General features: G+C 38.7%; 1 protein-coding gene across 3 annotated transcripts in view; it reads right to left on the bottom strand.

Moving 5' to 3' along the window:
- Positions 1 to 27,902, bottom strand: part of PRMT8 (protein arginine methyltransferase 8) — a 57,638-nt gene that overhangs the window by 25,877 nt on the left and 3,859 nt on the right. For all 3 annotated transcript variants that reach the window (XM_017830165.1, XM_017830166.1, XM_017830168.1), the window contains exon 3: positions 1,097 to 1,282. In XM_017830165.1, coding sequence (XP_017685654.1) covers positions 1,097 to 1,282 — 186 coding nt within the window. The remainder of the gene's footprint in view (positions 1 to 1,096; positions 1,283 to 27,902) is intronic.

Genomic DNA, 27,902 nt, shown 5'->3' on the forward strand with positions numbered 1-27,902 from the left:
ATGTTCCTGATGCTCCAAAGTCTGCCAACCTCCTTTAGCAGCTCCTTTACTTGTTGACACATCCTCTACCAGTGCACACCTCCTGCAGGCAAGGAGGAAACCTCCCGCTTTCCAGCCTCAGCAAGAGGCTTAACATACTTCCTGAATTCCCCAAGACCTACATGACTGTATCTTTTCATGAGGAGATCAATCTGATTTGAGGTCTCTGATGTGTCTTCAGAATTTCTCTTAGGTCTTCTTCCCACTCAATTGTTCCTCTCTCTTCTTCCCTTCTTGGATTGAATTTCTGAATGCTACAGTGGTAAGATGTTATTGGCAGATAGAAATCTTACTTTTATGTATACACCCCACAAACAATTACTAGAGTAATGGAAATAGAAATTGTTTGCTATGCAGTTTGTGAAAAGTGCCACTGATTCATTTCACCTTGTTGCTTTTCTGCATCCTAGTCTTAAAGATCCTGTCCTCCTGGGACATGTAAATATCAGTGGGCAAGATATCAGTGTTTTCTTTAGAACTGGTTTACAGTAAACTTTCTGAAGATAAATATGGTCCACTGTGTATTTTGAATTATTTCCAGGAGTGTATTTACTGGAGACGACTGAGCTTAATGCTCCCATCAATGCAGTTTATGCATTCAGAAATTCAAGTAACATGCCAGGAGTCAAGAAACTACTCAGCTTCTCTTGTCCGTGGAGTAGCCGTGCTGCTGACTACGATCAAATATGCAAGAGAACAGAAGACCTAACTCAGCAATAATGTAGTTTCCATGTGTAATCAAGTTAGTTTGCAGCCCTCATAAATGCACTAAATTGATGCACTTGTAAAGCTCACCACTGTACAGATAGCTACTATAAGCTCTGGGGAGAACTCATATGTAAGCATCTAAGTGGGATGGAGGTTTGGGGTACAGGTCTCTAGAGATCTTTGGCACTTAACCAGATTGTACATTCATCTGAGAAAAGGCAGAGGAATATAATCATAAGCAAGTGGGATGGGGATAAATAAGTAATAAATCAAAGAAAACATAATTATTATTGTTATTATTATTACTACATTGTTATTTAATAATTGCTGAAATAAAAATAAGCATTACCTCATGAATTCCAAAGTGAGCATAGGAATCAAAGTAATAATCCCTGGATGTCATCTCTTCTGGATTGATGAGTTTTGCCATCTTGCCTCGGCCTGGGCAGCTTGGTTGCAATGGAACATGTATGACAGATTGAACTGGCTTTGGAACAACAGTAGGCTGTGGAGGCTGGGGTGGAATGGGGCAAACCTAGGAGGACATGGAATATTGTAAAAAGGCATAATTAAAAGAAAACATTTCTCTCTATATCTAGCATAGGGGTATTATTTTAACTATCTAGGAGACAGCAAGTTCAAAGACACCTGGGGCATCATAAGTGAAATTGAGGCTACCTTCTATTCGTGGATCTTTGACTTATTTGCTCTGCCTTGGAAAATTGCCTTAATGGATTTTTCCTTGATGTTTCTCTGCAGATACCTAAATTAGTGCAGAGTTATGGCAAATTATTGGTGTTGGCTAGAGTGGGTTACTGCAAATGTTGACACAAGGCAGTGAAGAGCTAAGTTTTCTTCTTTAGTGTCATATTCTATCAAACTGCCACAGCTTTGTGAGAGGCAAGTTATAATAAATAAATAATTCCCCTGAAAAGAAGAGCTCATAATCAAAGCATCTTGAACAATGTTGCCAACAAGGAGAACAGGATTCCAAATCGATTTTTAATTGCCAGGTAATATACCTGTCTGTATTGATGAGGTAGGGCTGAGAATGCTCACAGTATCTGAAAGTCTTTGATGCTATCTGAAAGTCTCTCAGCATGTCCAGAAAGCACCGTAGGGGGCTGCGTGGCATATGTGATCTCTTAATGTAGTTTCCTGTTGTTGAGAGATGTAGGAGTCATGTGTTACCAACACACTATGGCCCACTGCACTTAATTTTTTGGTGTGTATTATATCTCCAATATCAGTATTTCAATAGACACAGAATACTCGCACCCCTTAGACTCAGATTTGATGCCTGTAGCATATAAGACAGAAAACAGAGTGTTTTGCAAACATGAGATAAAACAGCCCATGCTCTGACCCATGTGTATATCTACATCTTTGATCCCTAACATAAAGCGAAATGCTGAAAACAAGGAATGATTGAGCAACATGATACAGCTTCACATGTGTACTAAATCACTGTAAATTATGGGTCAACAACTTCATATATTAAGGTCAATCTCACTTAAAATGTGCCACGTCCTCTTGTTTGGTTTTTTTTTTGTTAAAACTCGGTAGTTTCCCAGTGGGGACCAGAGCTGTCTGAGCCTCTTCTAGCTCCTTTCATAAAGTTCACTCTATCTGCTATAGCTTGGTACTGTGAGATATCAATGCATTGTACTCTCTTTGAATAGCATCAATTAGCCTAGTTCAGTTTGCTTCAATGTAAAAAAACAACAAAAAAACCCCCACATTTTCCCCCTGTTCATTTGAAGATTTAAATGTGTCACCTTTTCATGGGTTTTTTGGTCCATCTCTGAAAAATGAATACTAGTGGTTTATGTTCCTGTTACACCTTTCATCCCCAAAGATACAGAAGTGCTTTATTTATAAGTTTTTTCTATTTCTGACATTTTTTTACTTCATCACCTTACCCAGTTCACCTCACCCAGCTCACCTCCCATGCAGAATACAATTGCTCCCAATAGGTGTTTGTATTTCTGCCTGATCTAGTTTCAGAAGTGTCCATCTGCAGTCATTTCTCTTGAGACACTTCTTCATTGCCTGTTCACTGCCACCAGTAACACCTTGATAACTTATTCTGTCAATAAGTTCTGTAATATTCAACACTTTAAAATATGATCCTGCTCCTTTTCATTACATACTTCAGGTTATATCCTAACCTTTTTCTCCATTGATGTACACACTATGTAATTTTTGCAGTTACCTTGCTCAGTAGTACTTTGTGTATTTGTCTGCTGGATTACAAAGACTTAAACTGTAGATATTTGGAATTCTGTTTTAATATAATATGAACTCTCTAATGTCTTATACTTTTCTCCTAAAATCTTGTCCTTTGCATCATTTTAAAACCAAAATACATATATTCATATAAATTACAAAATAAAACCGTGTAGAACAGCCATTGAATGTTTAATTCTGTTCCTGTTTTAGGTAAGAAGGTCTTCCGACACAAGATAGTACATCAAAGTCAATTACTCTAAAGCTAAGTACTAAAGAGAAGATATATCAGTTTTTGTAAATGAAAACAAGGGGGTTATAGCATTTCTGGTGCTGTCAAACTACAAATTCAAATGTGGTTTGCTGTACAACAGAAGGCATTTTCTACAGAAAAAGAGACTAGTCTTGAAGGCAAATCTTCTATATGGGTCTCAGGAAGTATTTGTTCTGCTCCTGGCTGCATGGAAGGATCTAGACAGGGCTGGGAGAACAAGGCTTATTGTGACTAAAGACACAGAATGAAAATAAATCCAGCAACTTAGGCTAGGAAAGTTGTCTGAACGATTTTGTTTCCTGTAAAAGAATTAACATAATTATTTCATAATCTGCAAGACAGCTGAATTTTGCTACAGCCAAGGGGTGGCAAAATGACTTTTATTAAGCTACTGAGACAGTATTGCCCCTTTGACTCCCAGTCCTTTTCAGGCGTATCTGTAGTACCTGAAGACTTCTGTTCTCAACTGTCCATCTACATCTCTGCCAGGAAGAAGCAGAAGTAGAAGCCTATTAGGTCAGCTCCTCAGCTGCCTTAGTTTGCAGCCAAGCAGCCCGTGCTACAATGTGTTGATGGTGGTTGTGTGACAATATTATGCTGTAAATACCATTAGGTCATGCGCTGTCCATCCTGTGCTATGGGTACCACAGCCTCATGCACAAGGGGTCAAAGAAAACTGCACGGAGGTGGTGATCTTCTCAGCCAGCAGCACTGTCACAGGGACCTTAAAGCAGCTGCTTCACTTTTGTTTTAGGCGTATTAACACAACACAGACCTTTCGAATTAAAATAATGTAATTTTTTTGCAGCATCAGTAATACCTACTGCTAAAATTTCTCTGTGTAGCACTGTAATTCTGGAATACCAGGACAAGGTCACAATTACATTAATAATTTTGTGAGTGGGGCTCAGGAAATGCCTCTGTCATAAATTTGCAATAGACTCTGTGAACAACTTCAGTTAGGAGTAACTCATGTCCTATGACAACAAATATCTGGGGAAGACATATAAACACAGTGGACAATTACAGAATAAAGAAATGTAATGAAAGCTACTATTGCATCAGAAAAAATTAAGTCTTCAGATGTACAGCTCTGTGACTGTAAACTAGAAACAACTAAGCTTTTAGGGATATGATATAACTGCTTTAGCAGAAAACATACCTCCAAGAGAAAAGCTATCAAGGAAAGACAATTTTCTGTATTCTTTCTGGAACTGAACAGAATCCCTGATATGATTTACAAGCTTACCTTGTGTATACTCTACCTGAGAATCAACTCATCTTTTGAGTAACTCTTGAAAAGGCAAAGCATATGGGCAGAGGGCAAACCTCACATCAGTGTAAAGAACCTAACAAACTCATGTGTAGATCCTGGTCAGCTGTGCATGGTTCCAGAACACTGTCCACTGCTAATGCAGATGAAGTTTGAAAGAATGCAAGCAGCTGCCTCAGAATTCTTTAATCCCTGTGCTAAACATGCAGCTCTCTATTTATCCATCTCCCATTTGCTACTGAAGGTAGAGTTGGAGGGTCTGAAGGATCTGAGAAGCAATTGTTTTCTACCACTACTGTGGGACTTAAGTCCCACTGCTCTGTACCACTTCAACATTTAAATAAAAGGAAATTATGGAGATATTTTCCTACTTCTAAAAATTAAATGAAGTTTCTTTCTTTTTCTTTTGTGGACAAAGTTGGTACATTGCAGATACATCAAATTCACTAGCACAGGACTGCTTTTTTTGAAAAAGCTTTGAATTCTTACAAAAGGCAAAATTCATAGCCCTCATTCATTTCTCAAAATCTCACATCTGAACATCTTCACATAGGTTTCTAAAACACACATAGGCATCTCAGTGACAGATGTGACCTTCAGATAGAGTGGCCCATGTGCCTCAGTGGATATTCAGTGTTGAAATTCTTTGAAAACTCGATCGATTCAACATGGTCTTACAAGGTTATCTGGGTTTAAAATTCCCAAAATACAAAAGATAACTGGGTATTCAAAAATAATGGTCTATTTTTGAAAATTTGAGCCTTTTAAATATATCCATCTGTCTACAGAGAGGCAAGATTTTGAAATATGCACAACACATTTTTTAGAAGGTTTGTGACAAAAGCTGTGATGTGTAGAGTAAAAATAAACCTGAATTTCAATTCTCCTTTCTTGATATTACTATGGAGACACCAGACTTGAGGTTAAAATTCCAGTCCTTGTAAAACGATTGTTCAAGCTCCAGTGTTTTATTCCTGACAAATTCTTAGTTATTTATGACATTTTTATGTAATTTAAGATGTTAACAGCACCTTCTGCCTGGAAATGCTTACCTTTTCTTTAAGAAACTAATTAAGAATGGAATTATAGTTTAATATGATTCAATTTCATCATTGTCTTCTTTTTAAAAAAATGGTTTTATCATATCTAAATGTTGGTTATACTTATTTTTTGGACCAGGCAGCTTTCTGTGTCAGAACTACTAGAATAGAATATGCCTAGCATCATTTTCATTATTCTGAATTTAATAATCTAAACCTTTAGCGTGGAAGAGATTATCAACTGATATGCAATCACCACAAAAATTCTAGCAATACAGCTTCTTCCTGCTGTGGATATAAAGGCATAGCCAAATATAAGAGGAATTTGATATCCTTCTGCCAAAATTTAGGCTTCTACAACCACTCCTTGAAAGTCATTACACAATGGTACAGGTTAAAACCTCCCTTGACTCCTTTATCTTGTATTCTTTTAAAGTAAATATTTGTCCTAGGCTTATCTTAAGTGATCTTTGGATTGAGCAAAGAATCTAGTCCATTATCAAAGAGATTTTAACCTGTTTTTCTGAGGAAGTGAAGCTCCTACAGTATCTTGTCTGTGTCCCCCATTGATAACTTTTGAGTTTGTCAAACCCAGTCTAATTGGAAAGAAGAATGGAATGTCAAACACATTCATATTCCTATACATTTTTTGAAAATCAGAAATAAGGTAGAAGGATAAGTGATTTGACAATCCACTAAGATTTAAACAGCTAGATTTCAGTTGTCACGCTTTCTACTCGCTCTAGGTTTATTAAGCCCACTGGCTTGTGTGACAAGTGTAATGTGCAGCCTGCAAACTAACCATACTGTCTGATTGGTGACGAAGGAGTAGGAAGAAGAATAAGCATTGCTCTGAACTAAGGTGGGAGATGAGGGCATAAAAAGCACATACTTGCAGGAAACAAGGTTCCAGGGAGGTGGTGGATTCTCCATCTCTGGAGGTTTTTAAGATGAGACTGGATGTGACAGTGCTATGGTCTAGTAATCACAGCGGTAGTGGATCAAGGGTTGGACTTGATGATCTCGGAGGTCCCATCCAACCCAGCTGATTCTATGATTCTATGATTAGCTCCTCTACTCTTGGAAAAACCTTTTTATGCTGAAGATGTGAAGTTCACAAGGAGTGAAAAATGGCCAGAAATCAAAGGGTTCCAACACAGACCAGATGAGACAAGCATTCAGCTGCAGACAGGTGTAACTGCTTGGAAACAAGAATGTTATATATGCCTGTATTAGGTACATGTTTTCAGGAAATAGGGCCTTCAAAGACTGGTAAAGAATGTTTGCTTAGTGGAAGCTTTATGCTGTGATATGTCTCAAAACCAGGATAAAATAGCCAGTTCTTCAGCAGCTATAAATCCACTTTCTGCTTGATGAAAATTAGGTTCAGACTGTTTTAAATTGCAGATAGCCATCAGTTCAATGCAACTGCAAATATCTCTAAAACTGTGAATCTAGTCAGACAAACTCTGTAAGAGAGAGAGAATTGATTCTTAAAACTGCTTGGTTTGTAGCTACCCCTTTTTAGCCACTTCAAAGTCGAGCACTGCTCTGAATTTTCTACATGGAGTATCTGAAATGCCAGATCAACTTGTCATAGACAAACCTGTCCATTTGTTATCAGCAGGAAATTCACTGTCCTTTTTACAGACAAGCATAGCTTAGAGTACATTACAACTGCTACATCATATCCCTAAGGTAATGGTGATAGCAAAAATATTGTGAAAACACTGCCTTAAATGTAAAAATCCTCAAAAAGTCAAAGCAGAAGATGGAAGCAGGTCTTCAGTATGATAAAGGTGTGATTGGGATATTTAGGCTTCAGCAGAAATAGCACCGAGTAGCAAGAAGGAATGTAAAGATCACAAAGGTTTGCAAAGTTGTTATTTATTGTTTAAAAGTTAAAAAGGAAATTAGATGTGTAATTTCAAGATAAGAGATGCGATACCTTTGTGGATTTTACCCAAGGTAATGGGGACTGCCTATTTCAGAAAAGCCAGAATCTTCTTAGTGACAAGTCACAAATTAAGCAAGCAAATTTCCAGTTGGGTACACAGGAATAATTCTTCTCCCTAATAGAGGTTAAGCACTGCAATAAATGCTTACAGATCTGTGGGGTCTCCAACCTTGTAGACTGCAAAACTCATCTGAGACTATCCCTTACCAGCCTGATCTGCTTTAAAGTTAACTTTTACCTGAGCAGGATGCTGGACTAGGTGATGTCCAGAGGTTCTTTCCACCCATATTATTCTATGACATTGAGACATAGAGAGTTATGTTTGAATTATGTGGGAGATACAGGTGGCAAGGTTTATAAACCTGAGCCTAGTGTAGATTATAAGGTGAGTTATAAACTTTGACTAGTAGATTTGTACACACAATGCAAACAGAAGCTGTTTTCATGAGATTAAAGAATGCACACTACAAGAAGAAGAGGAGGACATGGCACCCAGGAATGAAAAGCTTTTGAAGCTACACATAACAGAACTGGACTGAGATGATAGGATGTGAGTTGACAAAGTGCAAGGATGGGAGTGATATTAAGTATCTGTAGCATTTATAAAAGTCTGAGCAGTTCTAGACCATTCTGTGTGCCAGTGCACGGAATTAAAATCCTCTTCATCCAACCTGCTCTCATGACTGCTTAGTGCATAGTGCAGCTGGGAAAAAAAAAAAAGTGACAAACTGTAGTTACAGATGTTGACGTTGAATTGAAGTTGTGTTCCTTTTCACAAAGATGGAGATTTTGCCATGCATATAGAGTAGAAGGTCCTGTGCAGGGCACGAACAGTCCTAGTTCAGCACAGACCAGTAGGAAATATGAGAGAAATGTATTACAATTAACTGAAATTTACTCTTTGCAAAGCACTTATGAAAGGATAGCAAAGCATTATTTTAAAAGTGCTGAGAGGTACCTTTCTTTAGGAGAAGGTTTCATTTTCATTATCTTTGGACTGTGATAGATCTAATGTCTATTATTGTTTTAGATACTTAACTGCAACACCGTATGGTTTACAAGATCCCTGCGAAAAGGAACAGCTGGAGAAATGTCTTGCGCTTTCTCACCTGTGCTCTGTGGTGTTGAGCAGATGGTCTGTCATTAGATTCTGTTGCCCATCTGTTTGTTTGAAACCCCTCAAGCCTCCTGAGGAGTGAGCTAAGTTGCGCAGTGAGGGGGTTCTCAAGTGCTGGCTAAAGTCTCAAACACATTTCTATTGAAAACAGTTTCACAGCTTCAGCTCAATGGGGGATTGTGTTTTAGAACCATTGCCCTCTGGTGGATAATATTAAAAGTGAACCACAGCTGGCAAAAGGCTAAATTCATTCTCCATTTCATGGGGTTAACCGCAATTAATAATCTGGAAATGGATGTTCATGTATAACCATGGTGCTCCCTCCATATACACAACATACGGATTTGTTGTAGCATAATGGTCTCTGTTGCATGAAGAAAGAGTCTGAAAGGTGGAGAATTAAACTGAGGAGAATTTAAAATAAATAAATAAATAAATCTGTGAAGATCTGTGGCTAGATGTCCTGTGGTTTTGTTTCCATTCTTCACTGTAATGAGGAATGGAAGAGGTGGATATACTCAAGCATACTGGTTATTTTGTCAAAAGATTGACACCTATAAGTAAATCTGACAGGCTAAGAAACAAAGACTAGACCATCAGGGCTATGGTGTCTCTGAGAGACATTCTTGAATTCTCAGCCTTTTTCTGACTCAGTACCATATATCTGGACAGCTAGGAAGAGCATCCTTTCCGATAGAGCTCTTCTGAATTTGGTGCCTTGTTAAGAAGTATGGGCTTTCTGATTGTTGTATATTACCGCAGCCTTTTTCCTGTTCCAGAATCCAGTCTGAACAGCTGACTCTAGTGTGTGTGGATCACAAAGCAGCACAAACTGCAATCAGCAGCTTCCCAAAGCCAGTGTCCCTTACAGGTGGAAGCTTCTGGACTCATACAGATTTACAGCTATGTCTGACATGATAACACCGCAAGTTCCTGCTTTCCACTGGAGCATCCCTACCCTTTTAAAGGATTCATGAATGGCAAATAAAACCAAATTATGAAGAAAAAAAAAAATCCTTCCTACCTCCCTATTATTTTAAGCCTCTCCTTTTCTGACTAAAGAAGGTGATAATTTAATTTAATTTCATTCTTTATTCATTAGGTAGAAGATGAGTCAGTAGTGAAAAACAGGAAGGTGCCTTAATGCATGGTCCTCAGCCTATCAATGTTGACTAAGTGAAATTCTGATATCATCATGAGAATTTAAAATTTAAAACTGAGGTCAACTCCGAGAGTTAAGATTGTTATTGCCAACCATAATTGGTATTGCTTGTATAAAAATTTGAAGTGTCCCTAATACCTAAAATAGCCAATAAAGGCCAGGGAGCACTTAAGTTGACTGATCCCCATGGAATACTTTCCCTCTTCCATCTGATTAACCAGAAAAGAACAAGCAGTAGGTATAAACTATGTTGTATGTTTTCCTGCATCAGATTTTCCTTCTGAGATTTCTGGTTTTGGGGAGTTTTGACAGATCTCTTGCCTCTAAAGTGCTACATCCAAAACTCTCTAGAACAAAAGCAATCCAGACACACAGATATAAGAAGTGGAAACGCCTGTTGTTCTGACAGAGCTGTTAGAGCTGTAGCTTTCGCAGCTACAGAGGGCAGGTTTGAGATATGACTACTGCCTGTCCATTGTTGAAAGTGAAAAGAGGAAAAGCTGATAGCAGAATTTTCCATTTGAATTAGGCTACAGCCTCTGGGAAATAAAGAGCCTTTCCAATTTTAGTGTCATTTTATTTCTGATTTGCCTTTCAGGGAGTTGCATAAGGGAAGAAATATCTCTGAATTAATAAAATGCATCAGGTCTTCCAGATGATTTTAACATATTGGTCACAAACTCAAAAAATATAAAAAAAATAAAAAAGTATCAATTTAATTCCTGGGCATTTGTTGCAGAGTCACCTCTATATTTGACAGTGATAATTGTCAACATTAAATACTTGCACTGATAACAATATGTAATGTCCCGTCTGACATTACAAGCACTTCTATACCATCAACAAATAACACACAGCTATGGGGTGCTGTTCAGGGGCTGAACTCTCCCTACCACTTCCAACTCCCATTCAGGTTTGGTGTGGCAGAGTGAGAAGGTTGCAAAGGTGTCATATGGCTAGACCAGCACTGGCTTATAACTGCAGGTGTAATGTCTGCCCCTTCCCCTTGTATTCTGCAATACAATTGGTCAAATAGCACTAGTCCTGCCTCTTTTTTTGAGACAGGAAGGAAACCCCTAGTTTGATGTGTGGCTGAGTGGAGTCTTCAAGGCCTGTCAATCCAGCACTAGTTCTAGGACACCTGGGTACTGTGAAGCAGTAGCTGGAACAGGGGTAAATGGTTCTTCCTCTGTGCATATGAACGAAGTTCAGGGTTCCTAGTGAGTCATGTTCTCTGCTGCTTGGGTAAATTTGGCACTATGCAATCAAACAGAATGAAAAGATCATTCCATGCTATGTTTCCCCAGAAGTAGCTCAAAGCCTGTATCGTTATTTAACAAGTCACGATTCAGCTCCTCTTCCTCCTGGAATGTGGGGCTCAGTACGAAATGAGCCAGTTTTCTAAGACTGCCTTTGCACGAACTTGGACTAGCTGGAAGGAGGATCTAGGTTTCTCACTACTCTCTGCCCTTGTTGGCTCCTTCCCTTCTGTGTGCATCAGAGACGACTCATCAGTGTTATCTTAATGCTCCTTTTCTACGGTATAGCTCACAGAGTAGGTAGACTAAAAGACTGCCCTTGCATTTCTTTGGAGAATTCAACATTCAGTGTGAAAGCCTCTACAAAAGAAGCCTCCATAATGTGTGGTGGGTCACCCAGGTAAACGAATGTAATTCCACATAAATTCTGAATTACAGACAATTTATCATCATGGCTGTGAAACCAGGAATGGTGCATAGGGATCTATAGTCAGAACATTAGGGGTCTGTTAACAGATGGTAATTAGTTCTATTTTAAGGATGGCTAGGCAAGTCAGCTCTTTTTGTGAAAAGAAAAAAAATATTAAGGACAAGGTCATTTTCTGAGGCATGAAACCCTTTGCAGTTGTTTTCACTTTGTGATCAACTACAGGCCAGGGAAGACATGTTACTGTTGTCTGGAAGCAGTACACAGAATGTAAATGTGACTGAAAGTTTTTATTGATTTTCAAGTGAGGAGAGATAGATATTCATGTGCCAGATTACTTTAAAATGCCTCACATCACAAGGCACAGCTTGTTGTAGAAATAGCAACAGAAGTTATAGAAGCCTGCACTGAAAATACCAAAGTTGAATGCAGTGAAAAGGGTTTGTTGCAGATCATTGCATAAAGAGATATGAAGATACAAAGCCAGAGAAGTGTGAACTTCCCATTATGATTTTTTACTGGTTTTTACTATCATTGCTGCTGCATAAGCGTCTGCCTTGCTGAAAAGATCAGGGTTCCAGTGATGTATAACTAAATAACAAGTGATACACCCCCTTATGAGAAACTCCTCAAGATGGACACAAAATGGAAAGAAAAAAAAAGGGACTTCGTACTTTCAAGCTACTTCTCATCACCCTGGCAAGTGCATGAAAATCTGTTGAGGAAAGGTTGGGGGGAGCTACAGTCTCCATTATCAGTGCTCATAATATATTTCTTGTAGGGAAAATAGCTGTGCCAATGGATGGCCTCTTCTCCTCCCCAGCATCATCTTGACTGACTCTCTAGTGACAAAGAACAAAAACCAGAAAGTGCTAATCAACTATAAACCCAGTTATTTTTAGGCCCCTTTTCAGTATTAGGCAGTAAGCTGAAATTCACAAGAAAAAGTAGAGCTCCACTATTTTTAGAGGCTAATTATTAGCAAAAATAACCAGAGTATTCTTTCTGTACAAATTATTTTCTTAAATTAGCAGAAAATTTAATGGAAGGCCTCCTCTGCTTAGCAAATTTCTGTTGCGCTGATCTCTGAAAGTCACTTTGCTGCTGATATCCCAGTCTTCTCTTCCCCTCTCACTGAGTTTCAGCTGTTTCACAACAGTTCTAGGAAGACATTATATTCTGTAACCTTTGCTGAGCTTTAGTATGGAGGAAGGGAAAAACAGTCAAGGGACCCCCTACTCCATATCCTAGCCAAGCTTTTGATCTACACTTCAGTGTAGTTTCAGATGCACTTCAGCTCTAGAAGGCGTCCCTGTTTTCAAGGTATCCAAGTTTATTACTTCTTACCCTCTGCAGAATAAATGAGGACAGAAAGAAGACTGAGAAATGGTAATTCCTGAGCTGAAGTGCCAGAGAAAATCAGCACAATGACTTACAGTTCAGCACTGCTTCAAAACTACCAGCAAACAGGCACCAACATCGAATGGAAGTCAATTTGGCACTTCAATTTGTCAACTGGCAAAAAATAGCCTATTTCCCTGCACAGAGTGATGACACCCTGCCACCTCCTTTGAAACTGTACTTCAGTGGATCTTAATATGTTATAGCACAGATTTTCTCTTGATCACCTGGCAGTCTTTTTTTCTTCTGTGTTGATTTTAAGTCCACCTCATTGTGTGACTTCAAAGGAGTCAGTCATCTCTTAATGTGGGTTATCAGAGTATTGCTTCCTCTTGCAATGGACAAAACCCCTAGAGGTGGAATGTAACTCTCTGAATCAACCCCTACAAATGAAGAAGGCTTGCTGGAGATGGGTAAGGATGAAGTGTCCATGAAATTCAGGGAATAATGCAGGGTGTGACTGACCACATCTGTTGCAAAGAAACTGACTTTGAGTGGATCAACTCATGGTTTAAATGAGCATAAATATCTCCCTGGGTTAGCCAGATTTGCATGGGGGGAAGTGATTACATAGCTCAGACCAATGTAAAGTTCAAGAGTTGAACAACTAATAATTTCAATGAGAGCATTGGGCTTCAGCTTACTTCTACTGATGTTTTCCTTCCTGGTAACAGTGTCAGTGAGCATATTACAAAAGCACACTCATATTATGATTGAACTGCAATCCTGTCTTTTGCTAAGTGTAACATACATTTGTATTGCATTTTCAGTGTATTTTGTATTTCTGTACTAAATCAGAAATCCCATGTAAAGTCAACTGCCTTCAAATAATATATTAATAAGTCATTTGAGATTTAATGTTAAACCCTCCATGCATGGACCATTGAAAAGAAACTGACCAAGAGCATATTAAACTCTGATGCCTATCTGCAATTTTTATTTTCATTTGTAATCATTGGAATAAAACTCTTGTGAGGACATTCAAAGCTAATTTTTTTACAAGATGTAAGGGGTCCAACTGTAATTAACCCCCTGGGGAGAAAACTGGCAGAAAGCCTTTAACTTGTGCTCAGGAGCCACAGCTTCTAAAAGGAAATCAGTGGCTTTTCTGCCTTTCAAACATGGTAAAGTGTATGGTAGGAGGAAAATTCTGACTCTGTTCTCTCCTGGGCACCTTAAGTTCAGGAAGACACTTCCCCTTGAGACTTATAATGAAGAGTTCATCTTCTCTTCCCTCTCCAGGCTTCTCTGGGAGTCAGAATGTATGAATTTTATGCTGAATGTTTTCAGGTTAGTTAAAGTATCACAAACAGCTGACCTTGAGCCACCTCATTGCTATAGATTAATGGGCTGTCTCCATCCTGGGTTTTGCTGTTACAATGTGCCTTCCCTTCCTTGCTTGCTGCCATTTTCATGAGGGATTGTCAGCACTTTGTGTCTCAGCACTTCCATTGATGCTGATTCACAAGGCAGCATATGTTACTGTGCACTGAGTGCATGCTTGGCTAAGACGGAATGGAAACTCTTGACTGATTTATGAACGCAACATAGAATGCTTTGTCCACAAAATACAACCTGTAACTGTCCTGAGAGTTGCCAATGCCTCTTTTGCAACAAGCAACTGCTACTTGCACCACACAGTGTCAGCTGAAGCTGAATCCTTCCTGCAGGTCTCAGGCATGCAAGGACAATCTTCATTCTGCTACCCAATTTCTGTACACATGCCCCTTTGTGCTTTTCTGTTGACATCCCTTCTGGGTTCTGATTCTTCCTTCTTCTGTGAGAAGATTTGGCTCTGCCAAATGCATTCAGAGGAGCAGCTGGGTAGCGAGACCTCCATGTACATGCATGAGTGGTTCATCTTTACTTATGCAGTAATAGAGAAGCAACACAAATGATTGGGGTGGAATAAATACAGACAAGCAAAACAAATGATTGCTGCAGAATCAGTACAGACTGAAGTATTTCAACTTAGAAGAGCTGTAGATCAAAAAGGAAATTACTAGTGACAACATGAGCAGAAAATGTAACTGACAGTAGAAAGATCTGTATAACTGGGCTTCTGTTCAAATTAGCCTTGCATTGATGCTGTGTAAATAGGTTGATTAGCATGACGACTGATGTTCTCTGATTGAAGTGCTTCTGACCTGTGAATTTCAATGATTCATGTGACTTTTCCGAACCTGAAAAGCTTAAGAGAGCGTCTCAGCTTTAGAAAGGTTTTTACTATTCACAGTTGTGAAGAAACCTTGAAAAAACTTAGTAAAAGTTTCTGTGTACTGAAAGGCCTATAAAAGGAACACATTGACGCAAATTCAGTGTCTTTTTTTAGCTTGTCTTATCACCTTTCCACATATAAGGTTGCCATTATTGTTCTTTAGCCACAGTATGGGCACAGCATGATGTATTGCAGTGCAAAATTCTTTGTTGCACCAACCCCATCTGTGTTCTGATGATGGAACAAACCTTCAGTTTTTCTTGCCTTTTGATGTGCTGTTGGCCAAAAAAACCCTAAAGTAAATAAAATTAAAAAACAATGACAAAAACAGGGAGTTAAAGGATAAGACTGAAAGTGTCACTTGCTGGTTTTCTGAACATTGACATGATCTGAAAAACGGGAAAAAAAGAAGAACAGAGAAATAACAGAAGTAAAAATAGTGTTTCATTTCAAGGTGATTCAAGGTTTTATTGACATGGAAGAATGTTTTTTTTTTAATTTTTGGAACATATCAAGCTTCATGAGATCCTATTTCTTTAAATATTTCTCCTGTTCATGGAATGATTGGCAACTGAATGGGATAGAGGAGAAGAAGCATCCGTTCTCACTTCTGAACTGGCTGCACATTCAGAATTAATGGGTAGGGAGAGCCTTCTAATGAAGAGAAGATTCTGAAAATGCAAAAAAACCAGAAAAAAAATAGGATTTTTCATAGGAGTTTTCAGGACTGTTAGACAAATGAAGAAACACTGTGCTTCACCTGTTAATATTACTGAAGGTTGGCCACCAAGCCACCTTAGGCTCTGTTTAGTATCAATAGAAAGAAAAAGGTTTCTTTAAAGTATGATTCAGGTTTGAGGTGGGCAGAGTTGCCATTCAGACGTGTTTGTCTCTGCTGATTAGACAGGACAAGCAGACCATCAACTCAGACACCTTGTTAAAGCATTTGAATTTATGAGCAGATTCCAGATCCTAGTTAACCCATTCAAAGAATAATTAAAATCTTATTTTCATAAGATTTGTTGATCCAATGATAGAGAACATTGGGACCCTAGCCAATGAATTGTGCATGCTTTTTAAAACAGCACGGAAATCAAATTACTGTAATCAAGAAGATTCCAAAAGAGTGATTTGAATTTCAACTCTTGAACCTTTTCAGGAACTTAAGCATTGCAAAAGGCTTGTAAAAATGGTTCTTTTATAGCCACAGAGTTACTGGAGGTAAAACCTTTCAGCAATACATAAAAAAGGGCTTATTTTTCTCCTTTTGGTGACAATATAATAATTTTCAGCAGAACACTGAAGCATGATGCAAGTCAGAGGAATGCAATGTTCTGCCACCAGCAGAACACAAATTGTGTATTACAAACAATAGGGTTTGCTTTGGAGACTGTACCATGGAGAAAGATCTAAATGATTAAAAATTGAAGGAAGAAAAACAGAAACTGACAACAGCATCTCCCCTATCTCCTTAAAAAGGTCCCAATAAATAATACTATCTTTATGTAACTTAGGATTTCTCACTAAAAACAAATGATAAAGCAGGATTTTGGTTTTTAAATTTGTGTCAGTGAAGTCATATCCAGAAGTTAAAAAACTTAAAATAATGCAAAGTAATAAAAGCTAAATATAGAATTGTTGACTAGTACCTTAAGTAATTAATTGACATAACTTCCTTTGTTCTGGATTGTACTGACTGTACAATCCAGCAACTGTAATAAATCATTGGTCCTTTTTATTTTATTTAGGGGTCAGTTCATCAGGTGTAAAAAACCTCAGAGTCGATAGAGATGTGAACATAATCAGCATTTCACAGGTTTAAATGTTTGAGGAAAACCAGGGACTGTGTTCCTTTGTTACAGATTTACCAGATTTTTAAAATATCAACCAAGGAAAGAAGATGAATGTGATATATTAAATAGATACATAAAACTCTAAGCTCTTCAATTTTATTTATATCTTGTGTTTGATTTCACAGAATCACATACCCGTTGAGGCTGGAAGGGACCTCTGGAGGTCATCTGGTCCAACCTCCCTGTTCAAGCAGGACTACCTCAGGCAAGTTGCCTACGTCTTTGCCCAGATGGCTTTTGATTATCTCCCAGGATCTCCACAATCTCCCAGGACAATCTGTGCCAGTACTGTCATCCTTCAGTAAGACAGCATTTCCTGGTGTTCAGAAGGAATCTCCTGTGTTTCAGTTTGTACCTGTTGCCTGTGATCCTCTCATTGGGCACCACTGAACTGAGCCTGTATCCATCATACAATCACAGAATGGTATGGTCTAGAAGGACCCTAAAGATCATCTTGTTTCACCTTCTCTGCCATGGGCAGGGACACCTTCTACTGGACCAGTTACCTCGAAGTTCCATCCATGCACGTGCATAATCATCATCAAATTTTAAGCTGGAATAGCCAATGACTTGGGAGGCCTGGGGTCCAGGTTAGGGTTCCCTAGGCAGGGGGTCTGTGCTGCTATACCCGGGGAGACTTGTGAACATGAAGCACATAAGGGACAAGTGTGGGAGTGCTGCATATTTGCAACAAACACCAAGCTGGCAAGTGGAGTATCCTGTGGGGAACTTTCTGGCCTCTGAGACGTGTAGGTGTTAGAGAATTTAAAAAAACAAAACCAATTGTATTTATTTGCTGAATCAAAGGTATGAATGCTTGGAAGTGATCTAAACTGAAACAGACAAATATTTTTAAATGCTCCCTTTCTGAATTGGGAGCCTCTATTCCTAACTGCTCACCAAGTTAGTTGAATTTAAACATATTTTAGAGCTCTGTTAGTGCTGTATCTAAAATATGAGTTTGTTATTTCAACTTGAAATGGAAGGGTTTATCCTCCTGTGATTCTCCACAACTAAACTGAGTTTTGTCAGAATACCCATACCGAGGAGCACAGTGAATATAAAGGAGGTAAAGGAATTTAAAGCTAGGACTTTTCCATGAAACTGCCTTTTTAAATACAGAGTTTCTCTGTCAACATATATATATATATGTTTATATATATATATGTTATTTATATATATATATAAATCTGATGTGGTATAAGACTTTAACCAGGATTTTTTCATTCTACCATGTATGAGCCCACATAGGCACAATAGTGTCTTCTGTGACATAGTTTTATTAACACTGACAACATGGGTGCACATGTGTGCGCAAAGAAATGAATGTTACAGCATAATATGCAATTCAAATTTTGTGTAAATATAAAACATTGTGTGTATAGGTATATGTATGCACACACATACACCTGGTAGGTAATTTCCAGAATCATAGAATATGCCAAGTTGGAAGGGACCCACAAGGATCATCTAGTCCTACTGCTGACCCTGCACAGGACCATCCCCAAGAGTCACACCATGTGCCTGAAAGTGTTGTCCAAATGATTCTCGAACTCTGTCGGGCTTGGTGCTGTGACCACTTCCCTAGGGAGCCTGTTCCACTGCCCAAACACCCTCTGGGTGAAAAACCTTTTCTTAATATCTAACCTAACTCTCCCCTAACACAACTTCAGGCCATTACCTTGGGTCCTGTCTCTGGTCACCACAAAGAAGAGATCAGTGCCTGCCCCTCCTCTTCCCCTTACAAGGAAGTTGTAGACTGCAATGAGGTGTTCCCTCAGTCTCCTCTTCTCCAGGCTGAACAGACCAAGTGACCTCAGCCACTCTTCATACAGCTTCCCCTCAATGCCCTTCACCATCTTCATTGCCCTCCTTTGGACACTCTCTAACAGCTTAATGTCTTTCCTATGTTGTGGTGACCAAAACTGTACATAATATTCAAGGATTTTGTAAGTAAGCATACTAATGGGTGTTTAAGGAACTGTGTGGCTGAAATGAAAAATTATCACAATGGTAAGGCAATTATTGAATTCTTACATAGCATAGTCCTGCTCACTCAGAACTAAGGTTGTATATCGCATTTGCATTTTAGTTCTAAGATGAGGAGCAGAGTATCTTTCTTGATTTGAAATAGTGTAACTGAATATCTTTTGGTAATTCATTAATTATCAGACTCTGGAACTACACTGGATATTAACATTTTTTTTAATGGTGATGGTATTTTGTAACTGCATTGAAACAGTTAATTAAACTTAAATATCAAGTTTAAAAATTCCAGTAAAAGAAAGCTTCTCATAAGTCTGCCTCCTAGTTCCATCTGGGACAGAGCTCATTATCCTCCTAGTAGCTTGTACAGTGCTGTGTTTTGGATTCCGTATGAGAATACTGTTAAAAACACAGTGATGTTTTGGTTGTTGCTGAGCAGTGCTTACTCTAAGGTGAGGACTCTTCAGTGCCTCATGCTCTGCCAGAGAGGAGGTGCACAAGAAGCTGGGAGGGAGCATAACCCAAAGGATAGCTGACCCAAACTGGCCAAGGGGATACTCCATTGAACATCATGCTCAATATATAAACCGGAGTGAGATGAATGGGAGCTGCTGATCGCTGCTCAGGGATGGGCTGGGCATCAGTCAGTGGGTGACAAGAAACTATATTGTGCATCACTTCTTTTTCTCACTCTCTCTCCATTTCATTAAAATACGTATTATTAGTAATAGTATCAGTAGTTGTTATTATTATATTATACTTTCTATTATTAAACTCTTCTTATTTCAGCCTATGAGTTTTATTTTTTTTTTCCTCCTGATTCTCATCCCTATTCCCCCAGTGAGTTAGAGCAGTGAAGGAGCAGCTGTGTGGTACTTGTTTGCCAACTGGTGTTAAACCACGACAGTTTGTTTAGTAATAGAGAAAGAAATATTAATCTTTCTTCAGATTGTAAAGGTAATCATGTATACTTTGAGACTAGTCTTCATTTATAGCAAGGCCAACACGTATGTTCTTAACCGCTCTGTAAATTTAGCCTAATCATAGAATCATAGAATCAGCTGGGTTGGAAGGGACCTCCAAGATCATCAAGTCCAACCCTTGATCCAACACCACCGTTATTACTAGGCCATGGCACTCAGTGCCACATCCAGTCTCATCTTAAAAACCTCCAGGGACAGAGAATCCACCACTTCCCTGGGCAGCCCATTCCAATGTCTGATCACCCTCTCTGTAAAGAAATTCTTCCTAATATCTAACCTAAACCTTCCCAGGCACAACTTGAGACCATGCCCTCTTGTCTTGCTGATAGTTGCCTGGGAAAAGAGACCAACCCCCACCTGGCTATGACCTCCTTTCAGGGAGTTGTAGAGAGTGATGAGGTCTCCCCTGAGTCTCCTCTTCTCTGGGCTAAACAACCCCAGTTCCCTCAGCCTCTCCTCATAGGACTTGTGCTCGAGTCCCTTCACCAGCCTTGTTGCTCTTCTCTGGACCTGCTCCAGCACCTCAATATCCTTCCTAAACTGAGGGAATGAAGTATACTTGCTCATATTTGGCCATTAAATATTATTTGGTTTTGTTTCACCTAGTATGAGAAATGTCATTGGAAAAGACTGAGATTAATAACCTGTCAATTCCAGGCTTGGAATATTTGTTCTGAAGAGGGCTGCAAATGCCTCACTTGACTTAAATGTGTTTGCAACAGTTATTTAAGAAAATGGATATGTACCTATCATTCAGAACAGAGGTAGTACCACTAGTTCAGTGGAATTACACCTGCTCCATATTATATAGGAAGGTTAGGTAGATAAGGAAGGTTTTTAAATACCCTGCTGGCATGGAACTTGATTCTACAATAAATAACCATGCTGAGTGCTACTGACACACATGAGCAAACCAGTGTGTTCAGCATTTCTTGCATTATTAATCAAACATTTACTGAAGTGTTCAAAAATCTTCAGTGAGCTATGTTAACTACAATGGGTTCTAAAACACACCTGTTGAATACATAGTGTATTTCAAAAGCAGTTGCTGATAGTCATGTTGATATAAATCATACCTTTTTAGCTTTGTGTTAATAATCGAATAAGCTTTTGCTATTTTAGACCCATCTTTTAAATACAGTTAAGAAAGGGATACACGAAAGTACGCTCCTAACATTTTTATACAGACACAAAACAGTATGATGAAAATTCTATTCTTGAGCAAAACCATTGGTGATTCATTGTTCTATATACAATTTTATATATAGATGTGAGCTGGTTTTGAATCTATATAAATTGCAAATAATTCTGCTGAAACTGTTGCATTTACATGAGGGTAAACCTGTCCTGAGCTTAGAATGCCTTTGTTTCCAGTAGGCACGGTTAGAATACTCAGTTTTACCTGGTGGAAATAGGTCTTGCAAACATAAATACTTTTGTCTTCCCTTTTACAAGGCAACAAAGACATATTTTATGAGCACTAAGGAGCAATATCTTTTTTTGTTGAGAAAGGAACAGATCTAAAAGATAGAAGGATGGCACAGAGATTTTTTTTCTTCAATAAAATAATGGTACTGAGGCTACGAGAATAGTTTCACATTTTCATGAAAATCTCACAATAGGTGAAAGCAATTTCTTTACTTAGATCCTTATCTATATTTGTCTTCCATCAAGTTTATCTACTTAAAAAAAAATCTCTTAGAAAAGCAGGACAGAGATTCATTGTCATATATGGAGAAAACAGAAATATAAACCCATTAGCCTAATTTCACAATTTTTAGGCTAACCTCCATTAAAACAGCATACACGCTGTCCATGATACTAGTATTATTAAAAAAATCTAAGAAACGTGAGATGGAGTTTGGCACTGGAGGCTTGAATTCATCTCTTGGTACTGAATAAGAGATTCAGATAGGTAGCAGGACATATGCTTCAAACCGCCTTGAAAATTACAATCAGCTTTTTGATTTAATAGAATATAAAGATTCAGCAATTCAGATATAAATAGAAAGATAATGTAGTTGAAAGAGCAAGCTAGGAAAGTGATCTTCTCAGTAATATTTCAGGTTCAGCAATGACAATGTGACTGTGAGGTGAGGTGAGGTGAGAGCCAGAGTGCGTGCCTGACGTGGAGCTGTGGTGAGGTGGAGCTGAGGTGCTGCTCAAAATCCTGACATGGAGATTAGTGAGGAATGTTGCATGTTTTTCAGGCTCTACTTATTTGAATGGTGATTGAGGTGGGTTTCAGATGTGTGTGCAAAGGTGTAACAGTGGGGGAAAAGCTTTTGTTGTCAGCCTCTCTCACAGTATTGTGAATCTGTTATTTGCGAGATTAATAATTGATTAACTATATCATGCAATGGTCATGGGCCTGAGAATACGATCTGTAAGAAGAAATTACTATGTGCTGAACTTGTTTGATTTGTGAAAGAGTAGACTAAGAGACAAACTAATAGTAGCCTGCAACTACTTGAAAGGTAGTTACAAAGACAAGGGGAGCAAACTCTTCTCAATAACGGCAGATGATATAACAAGGTGCAAAGGTCACAACCTGCTGTTTTGGAGGTTCAGATAGGACAACAAGAAAAACTTTTTCACTGAGAGGTCTGTGCAGCACTGGAATAGGTTACCTAGAGAGGCAGTGGAATCTTTGTGCTTGTTATTTTCAAGACTTGGCTAGAAACAGCGATGGCTAACATGCTGGTGACTATTCTACACTGCGTATGAGGTTGCATGAGATGTTCTATAGCAGTTCTTTCTAATCAACACGTCTGTGTTTCTGCATGCCATTGTGATCCCTATTTATATAGGACTCAGCGGTGTTATTCCTGATATATCTTAATGTAACTCAGAGTAAAAAAAAAAGGAAGTACGTATCCTGTGCTTCAGACAGGCTCATGTCTAAGATAGGGCACATCATGACGTATGTGGTTCTCAAACAGAAATAGTTCAGAATGTGTTACAGGAAGGGTAATTACTTCCCTGTTTGTGACTGAGGAGAAGAAAATCGGCAGCTAGTCTTTATCCCAAGCTGGGGTCAAGTTTCACAATGGATTGATAAATAGTACAAGGATGTAACTAGAAACTGAAATAGATGCTAACATCGCCTTTCTTCCTTTCTAAATGAGAAGGTCCACGACAGAAATAAATTGGTGGATTGTTGCTGGAAGGCCCTGGTTTGGTCACATGTTATTCTGGGCTCTCAGTCTGGGTTTGAGCTCTCCTATTGGAAACGTAAACTGTATGGCCAAAAAAGGACAAGAAGGACAGGAGAACTGCAAAGCCACACATGAACCCAAGTGTGCATTGTGGCCACTGAGAGAATGCTTCAATACTAGTCCTTGGAGACCACTACATATTACTGTTTCCCAATCAGTATATGTTTACTTTCATCATACTGTTACAAGAGAGGGACTTTTTAAAAAGTCCCAGGTACAATGCAGTCCTCAATACACACAAACTTCCAAGCGCATGTCTTAACTGCAGGGCAGGATATTTTAAGTGAGGGAGAATATTATTTTCTTCACCTTCTTTATTCTGTCTCTGTCAAAAATTTTAACTAAACATTTTGTTCCCAACATAATACCCTTGCAAAGGTCTTGTTACTGAAATATTCTCTTCATTTTGGAAAGCAAACACATTGAGATTTTATTTATGATCGCCTAGCATTTCAAGCTCAAAATACAAAGCAAAATTATCTCTAATTTCTGCACTTACTAGAGTTTTCAGAAAAGCAAACTTAAAGTGAGTCTACCTTATTTCCAATTCTGGTCTATAAGTCTCCAAATTGTTGATGCAATAAAATGAAGATAAATAGATTTTCTAATCCAGATTTTCAAATTGAGTTTTTAAACTATTTAATTTCAATTGACTATTTCAATAATGTCAAACTATTTTTATAGTTATTTAGATCACGGAAAAAACATATCTTTCAAAATTTTTGATTTTTTGACTTTCAAAACTGAGACCTGACAAACCTAGCTCCTAAGAAATAAATCTATACCTCTTAAATCATAGAATCATAGCATATACTGAGTTAGAAAGGGATCATCAACTCCTGATTCTGTGCAGGACACCCCAAGAATCACACCATGTGCCTGAGAGTGCTGTCCAAATGCTTCTTGAACTCAGACAGGGTTGGTGCTGTGACCACTTCCCTGGGGAGCCTCATCCAGTGCTCAACCACCCTCTGGGTAAAAAACCTTTTCCTTGTGTCCAACCTAAACCTCTCCTGAGTCAGCTTCATGCCGTTACGAGGTCACAAGTGTAAAGAGATCGGCACCTGCCCCTCCACAAGTTTAATTGCAGTTTAAAACTGAAATACTAAGGGTGAAATGATGCCCATCCTCTCATAGTCACTGCAAAGTGACTAAGCTCCCATTCCAGAGTCTGAAAGCAATAGCATGCCAAGAGACTCCACGAAGCCAACTAGTACCTGTTCAAGAACATGGGAAAGAGCCAGGTAGGCAATTGCTCCATTCTGGAGTGGTTAGTGGGTAATCTCCTTTTTGCTTCCTTCAGATGAGTGCTTCTTGTTTCTGTTATTTAGAGGTTATTCCCAAAGAAAGAAAATTATGGAAAAGACAATCCCATTTTATCTAAAACTCTAGATCAAAATAAAGATTGCATTAAAGCTAGTGAACAGGACAGCAGGTAGCAGGATTCTCTTTGGAATCAGAGGTAGGAGCAACGAGTTTCATCACTTATCCACTTCAGCTGTTCATTACCTCATCTGTCAATGGACTGAACTTCATGGCAAACTCAGAAAGGCCAAAGCAAAACCTTATGAAAAGAATAAGCTCAATGCTTTTTTACCTCCATGTATTTCTCTGCTCTGCCTGTACCAGTAGGCTTGTACAAGCCTTCATCTTTCACTATCAAGCTGAGGGTGAAGCGCTGGAAGGCATGTGAGCTATTGCTAAGCTCATTTCTGGGATGGATGTAGAACAATGACAAAGGTGACAAACCTACAGAATTTCTTGCTCTCTTCTTTGAAGTGTTTGGTGCTTTTCACAGACTGAAGCTAGGAAAGAAAGAGCCATTATAAGCCCGCTCACTAGCATGGAATCTCTCTTTTAGTACTGGCACGATGATGCAATATGATCTGGCCTATGATGTCACGAAGATGAACCATACCCTTTCTAAAAAATACCACTCTTCTTGACACTAAAATGCTGTTCTCTAAAACAAACCTATGCTGGCACAGGATGATCCATGCTAAGATATTTCTATCTTGAAACTCTGCTTTGAATGGTTGCTGTTGTTCATTACTTAAGCATAAATGTTTCTTCATCCTATTTATATTATTAATGCCAACCAAAATTTATTTTTTCAATGGGGCCAAAATATTATGGTCAATGTCTTGAGCTTTTAGTATTAACTTTGAGAAAGGAATGGCATGCATTCAACTATGTGTTCAGCTGAGCTAAATTAATGTTCTACACAGCTGAAGTTGTAGAAGATAGCTCAGAGACATATTTCTACTCCTCCACTCCTAAATTGTCTAGAAACCCAAAAAAACCCCTATGACTATGTTAGAACTGCCTTGTTACTAGCCTAAAAGCATGGTTTATATAGTTCTAGTAGGAGCATTGTAAAGGATCAAAATGTGTTGAAGTGGAATATTCCCTGCTTTAACTCAGAGCTGCCTCTATAGCCCTTGGGAATCTGGCTACACCCACAGCGAAAGATTTCTCTCTGACATCATGGGTCAGCTTTCTGACTGCCTTGTCAGCATTGCAAAACATCTGGATCATGACCCAGTGGTCTGGTCTCTGTAGCTCACCTGTATTACTTGCACACACCAGCTACCACAAGTTTTCCTGTTCAAAGTTACGTGACACAGGCTTGTGGCACACCACTCAGTAAGACTGAAATTTATGTCAAAAGCTGCTTCTTCAGCTGGCTATCTGACATCATGCCAGATCTTTCATAACTTCTGTTAGTCTAAGAAGTACACCACATAGCAGTGCTATTTCTCTTTTGGATAAACATCACCCACTCATTAATGTTCATTCAAATATGGCAATTTAATAACACAAAATAAAAATTTTCTACAACACCTTTCACTAATAAATCACAGAATTCAACAGTACAAATGGGAAAGATCAGAGGGATTAAATTATATCTCCAAAAGCATACAGTGTAATAGCCAGGAGCAAAGCTTAGGTTTACTGAATAAATTCAGTCCACTGTTCTCTGTCAGGTACATGCCTGCTCTGCTTCTGTTAATTTGTCCATCGGTAACTTGTTAAGGAGAACGCCCTCTTCCTACTCATGAATCACAAATAGAAGCTCATGATTTCAACAGACTTTACAACCTCTTTCTCCCCCCCTCCCCACTCCAGTAGTGGTATGGTGGGATTTCATGTAGATAGGACACTGTGAACTCCCCTCTTCTGATAACTGAGCAGTTAGTTACTTTCACTGACCTGGACTGCATGATACCAAACCGGTTCATCTGGAGGAGGAAGCACATCTGTTAAGCATGTTACCCCAAGTCTAACCAAAGCCCAGCGTTTCTATAATAGGACATTCAGTGAGGAGTCTATTTTGTTACCACAAATAAATTAACTAATCTCTCCATTCTTAGCAATGATACAAGAATCATTTCTCTCTACAGACACTGCAAAGTCTTCAGCACAGATATTGCTTTTTATGAAGTTACTGTGCAAGTACGTTGTACAAATCCAGACCAGTTTCAAGTTCTAGAATTGTTTCAGTCAGCAACTAGCCTCTTACACGTTTATGTCTTCTGGATGTGCACATAAACCCTGGCACTTTGTGCTATTGAGCATTTTGTGCTCACTGCACCCTTTCAGTACTTAAAGGAGGCCTGTAAGAAAGATGGGAACAAACACTTCAGCAGGGCCTGTTACTATAGAACAAAGCATAACGGTTTTAAATTAAAAGAAGATAGATTTAGACTTCATTTATATCTAAACGAGGCATAACTGAGAAATTATTTACAACGAGAATGGTGAAACACTGGCACAGGTTGCCCAGAGAGGTGGTTGATGTCTCATCCCTGCAAACATTCAAGATCAGGTTGGACGGGGCTCTGAGCAACTTAATCTAGTTGAAGATGCCTCTGCCCATGATTCTATGATTCTATTCCTTTCACATGGCACAGGTTCATAAGTTACATTCAGGCACACTTGCGAAAACACACTTCTTTCAATTTTTTTCCCATCATTGATATCAGGCCTACTATTAATGAGGCTTTCATTTAATACATTTAAAATAAAAACACCCAGAAAACAAAATCTACAGCAGGTCATGAATTTTGCAGAATTTTCATGCATATGTTCTACAAAGTACTGTTTCTCTTTTACTTTGTTTTCTGTCAGTGTCTTTAATTATTTGCAGAGAACTCAATTTTGCATCTGTTATTTATGCAAACAGTCCTGTTTTATTTAGACAAAGTGTCCTTTCATGACAAAAGATACAGAGGTTCACTATTATATCTTGAGGAGAGATTCTACAATTTTTGCTCCAATGGAATTTCTCTTAAAATTCATGGGATGGACTAGGGCATTTCTTGCACACTTCAAACAAGGATCTGAAGCTATTTTAGCAAGTTTCCTATTAATGGGACCCTGTAACCTCTTCAGTGAGTCAAGGGTTTATTCTGCTTGACTTTTATTTTTATACAAACCACTCGGGCTACTATAAACACATACAAAAAACCCACTAGTTACACTTAAACCCTGACAGATGGACTGATATCAGGCTGTTATCTGTACAATAAAATTACAAAACTATTCAGGGCCTGATCCAAGACCTTCCACTCACTTGACCAAGATGTAAGGCTACAGGAATACTGGTAATGTAACTATCTGTACCATGGGAGCACCTTTCTCTAAGTTTCCTGATAACATGATGTGTCTTCCTTGACTTGGAAGTAATGCTGGTGAGTGGTAATGCTACTCTCTTGTCTTCTTGCTTGAGGAAACAGTGAGTACTGTCTTACTGTA

The sequence above is a fragment of the Lepidothrix coronata genome, unplaced genomic scaffold, assembly GCF_001604755.1.
Source record: "Lepidothrix coronata isolate B3197 unplaced genomic scaffold, Lepidothrix_coronata-1.0 Scaffold174, whole genome shotgun sequence".
In the NCBI taxonomy this organism is placed as follows: Eukaryota; Metazoa; Chordata; class Aves; order Passeriformes; family Pipridae; genus Lepidothrix; species Lepidothrix coronata.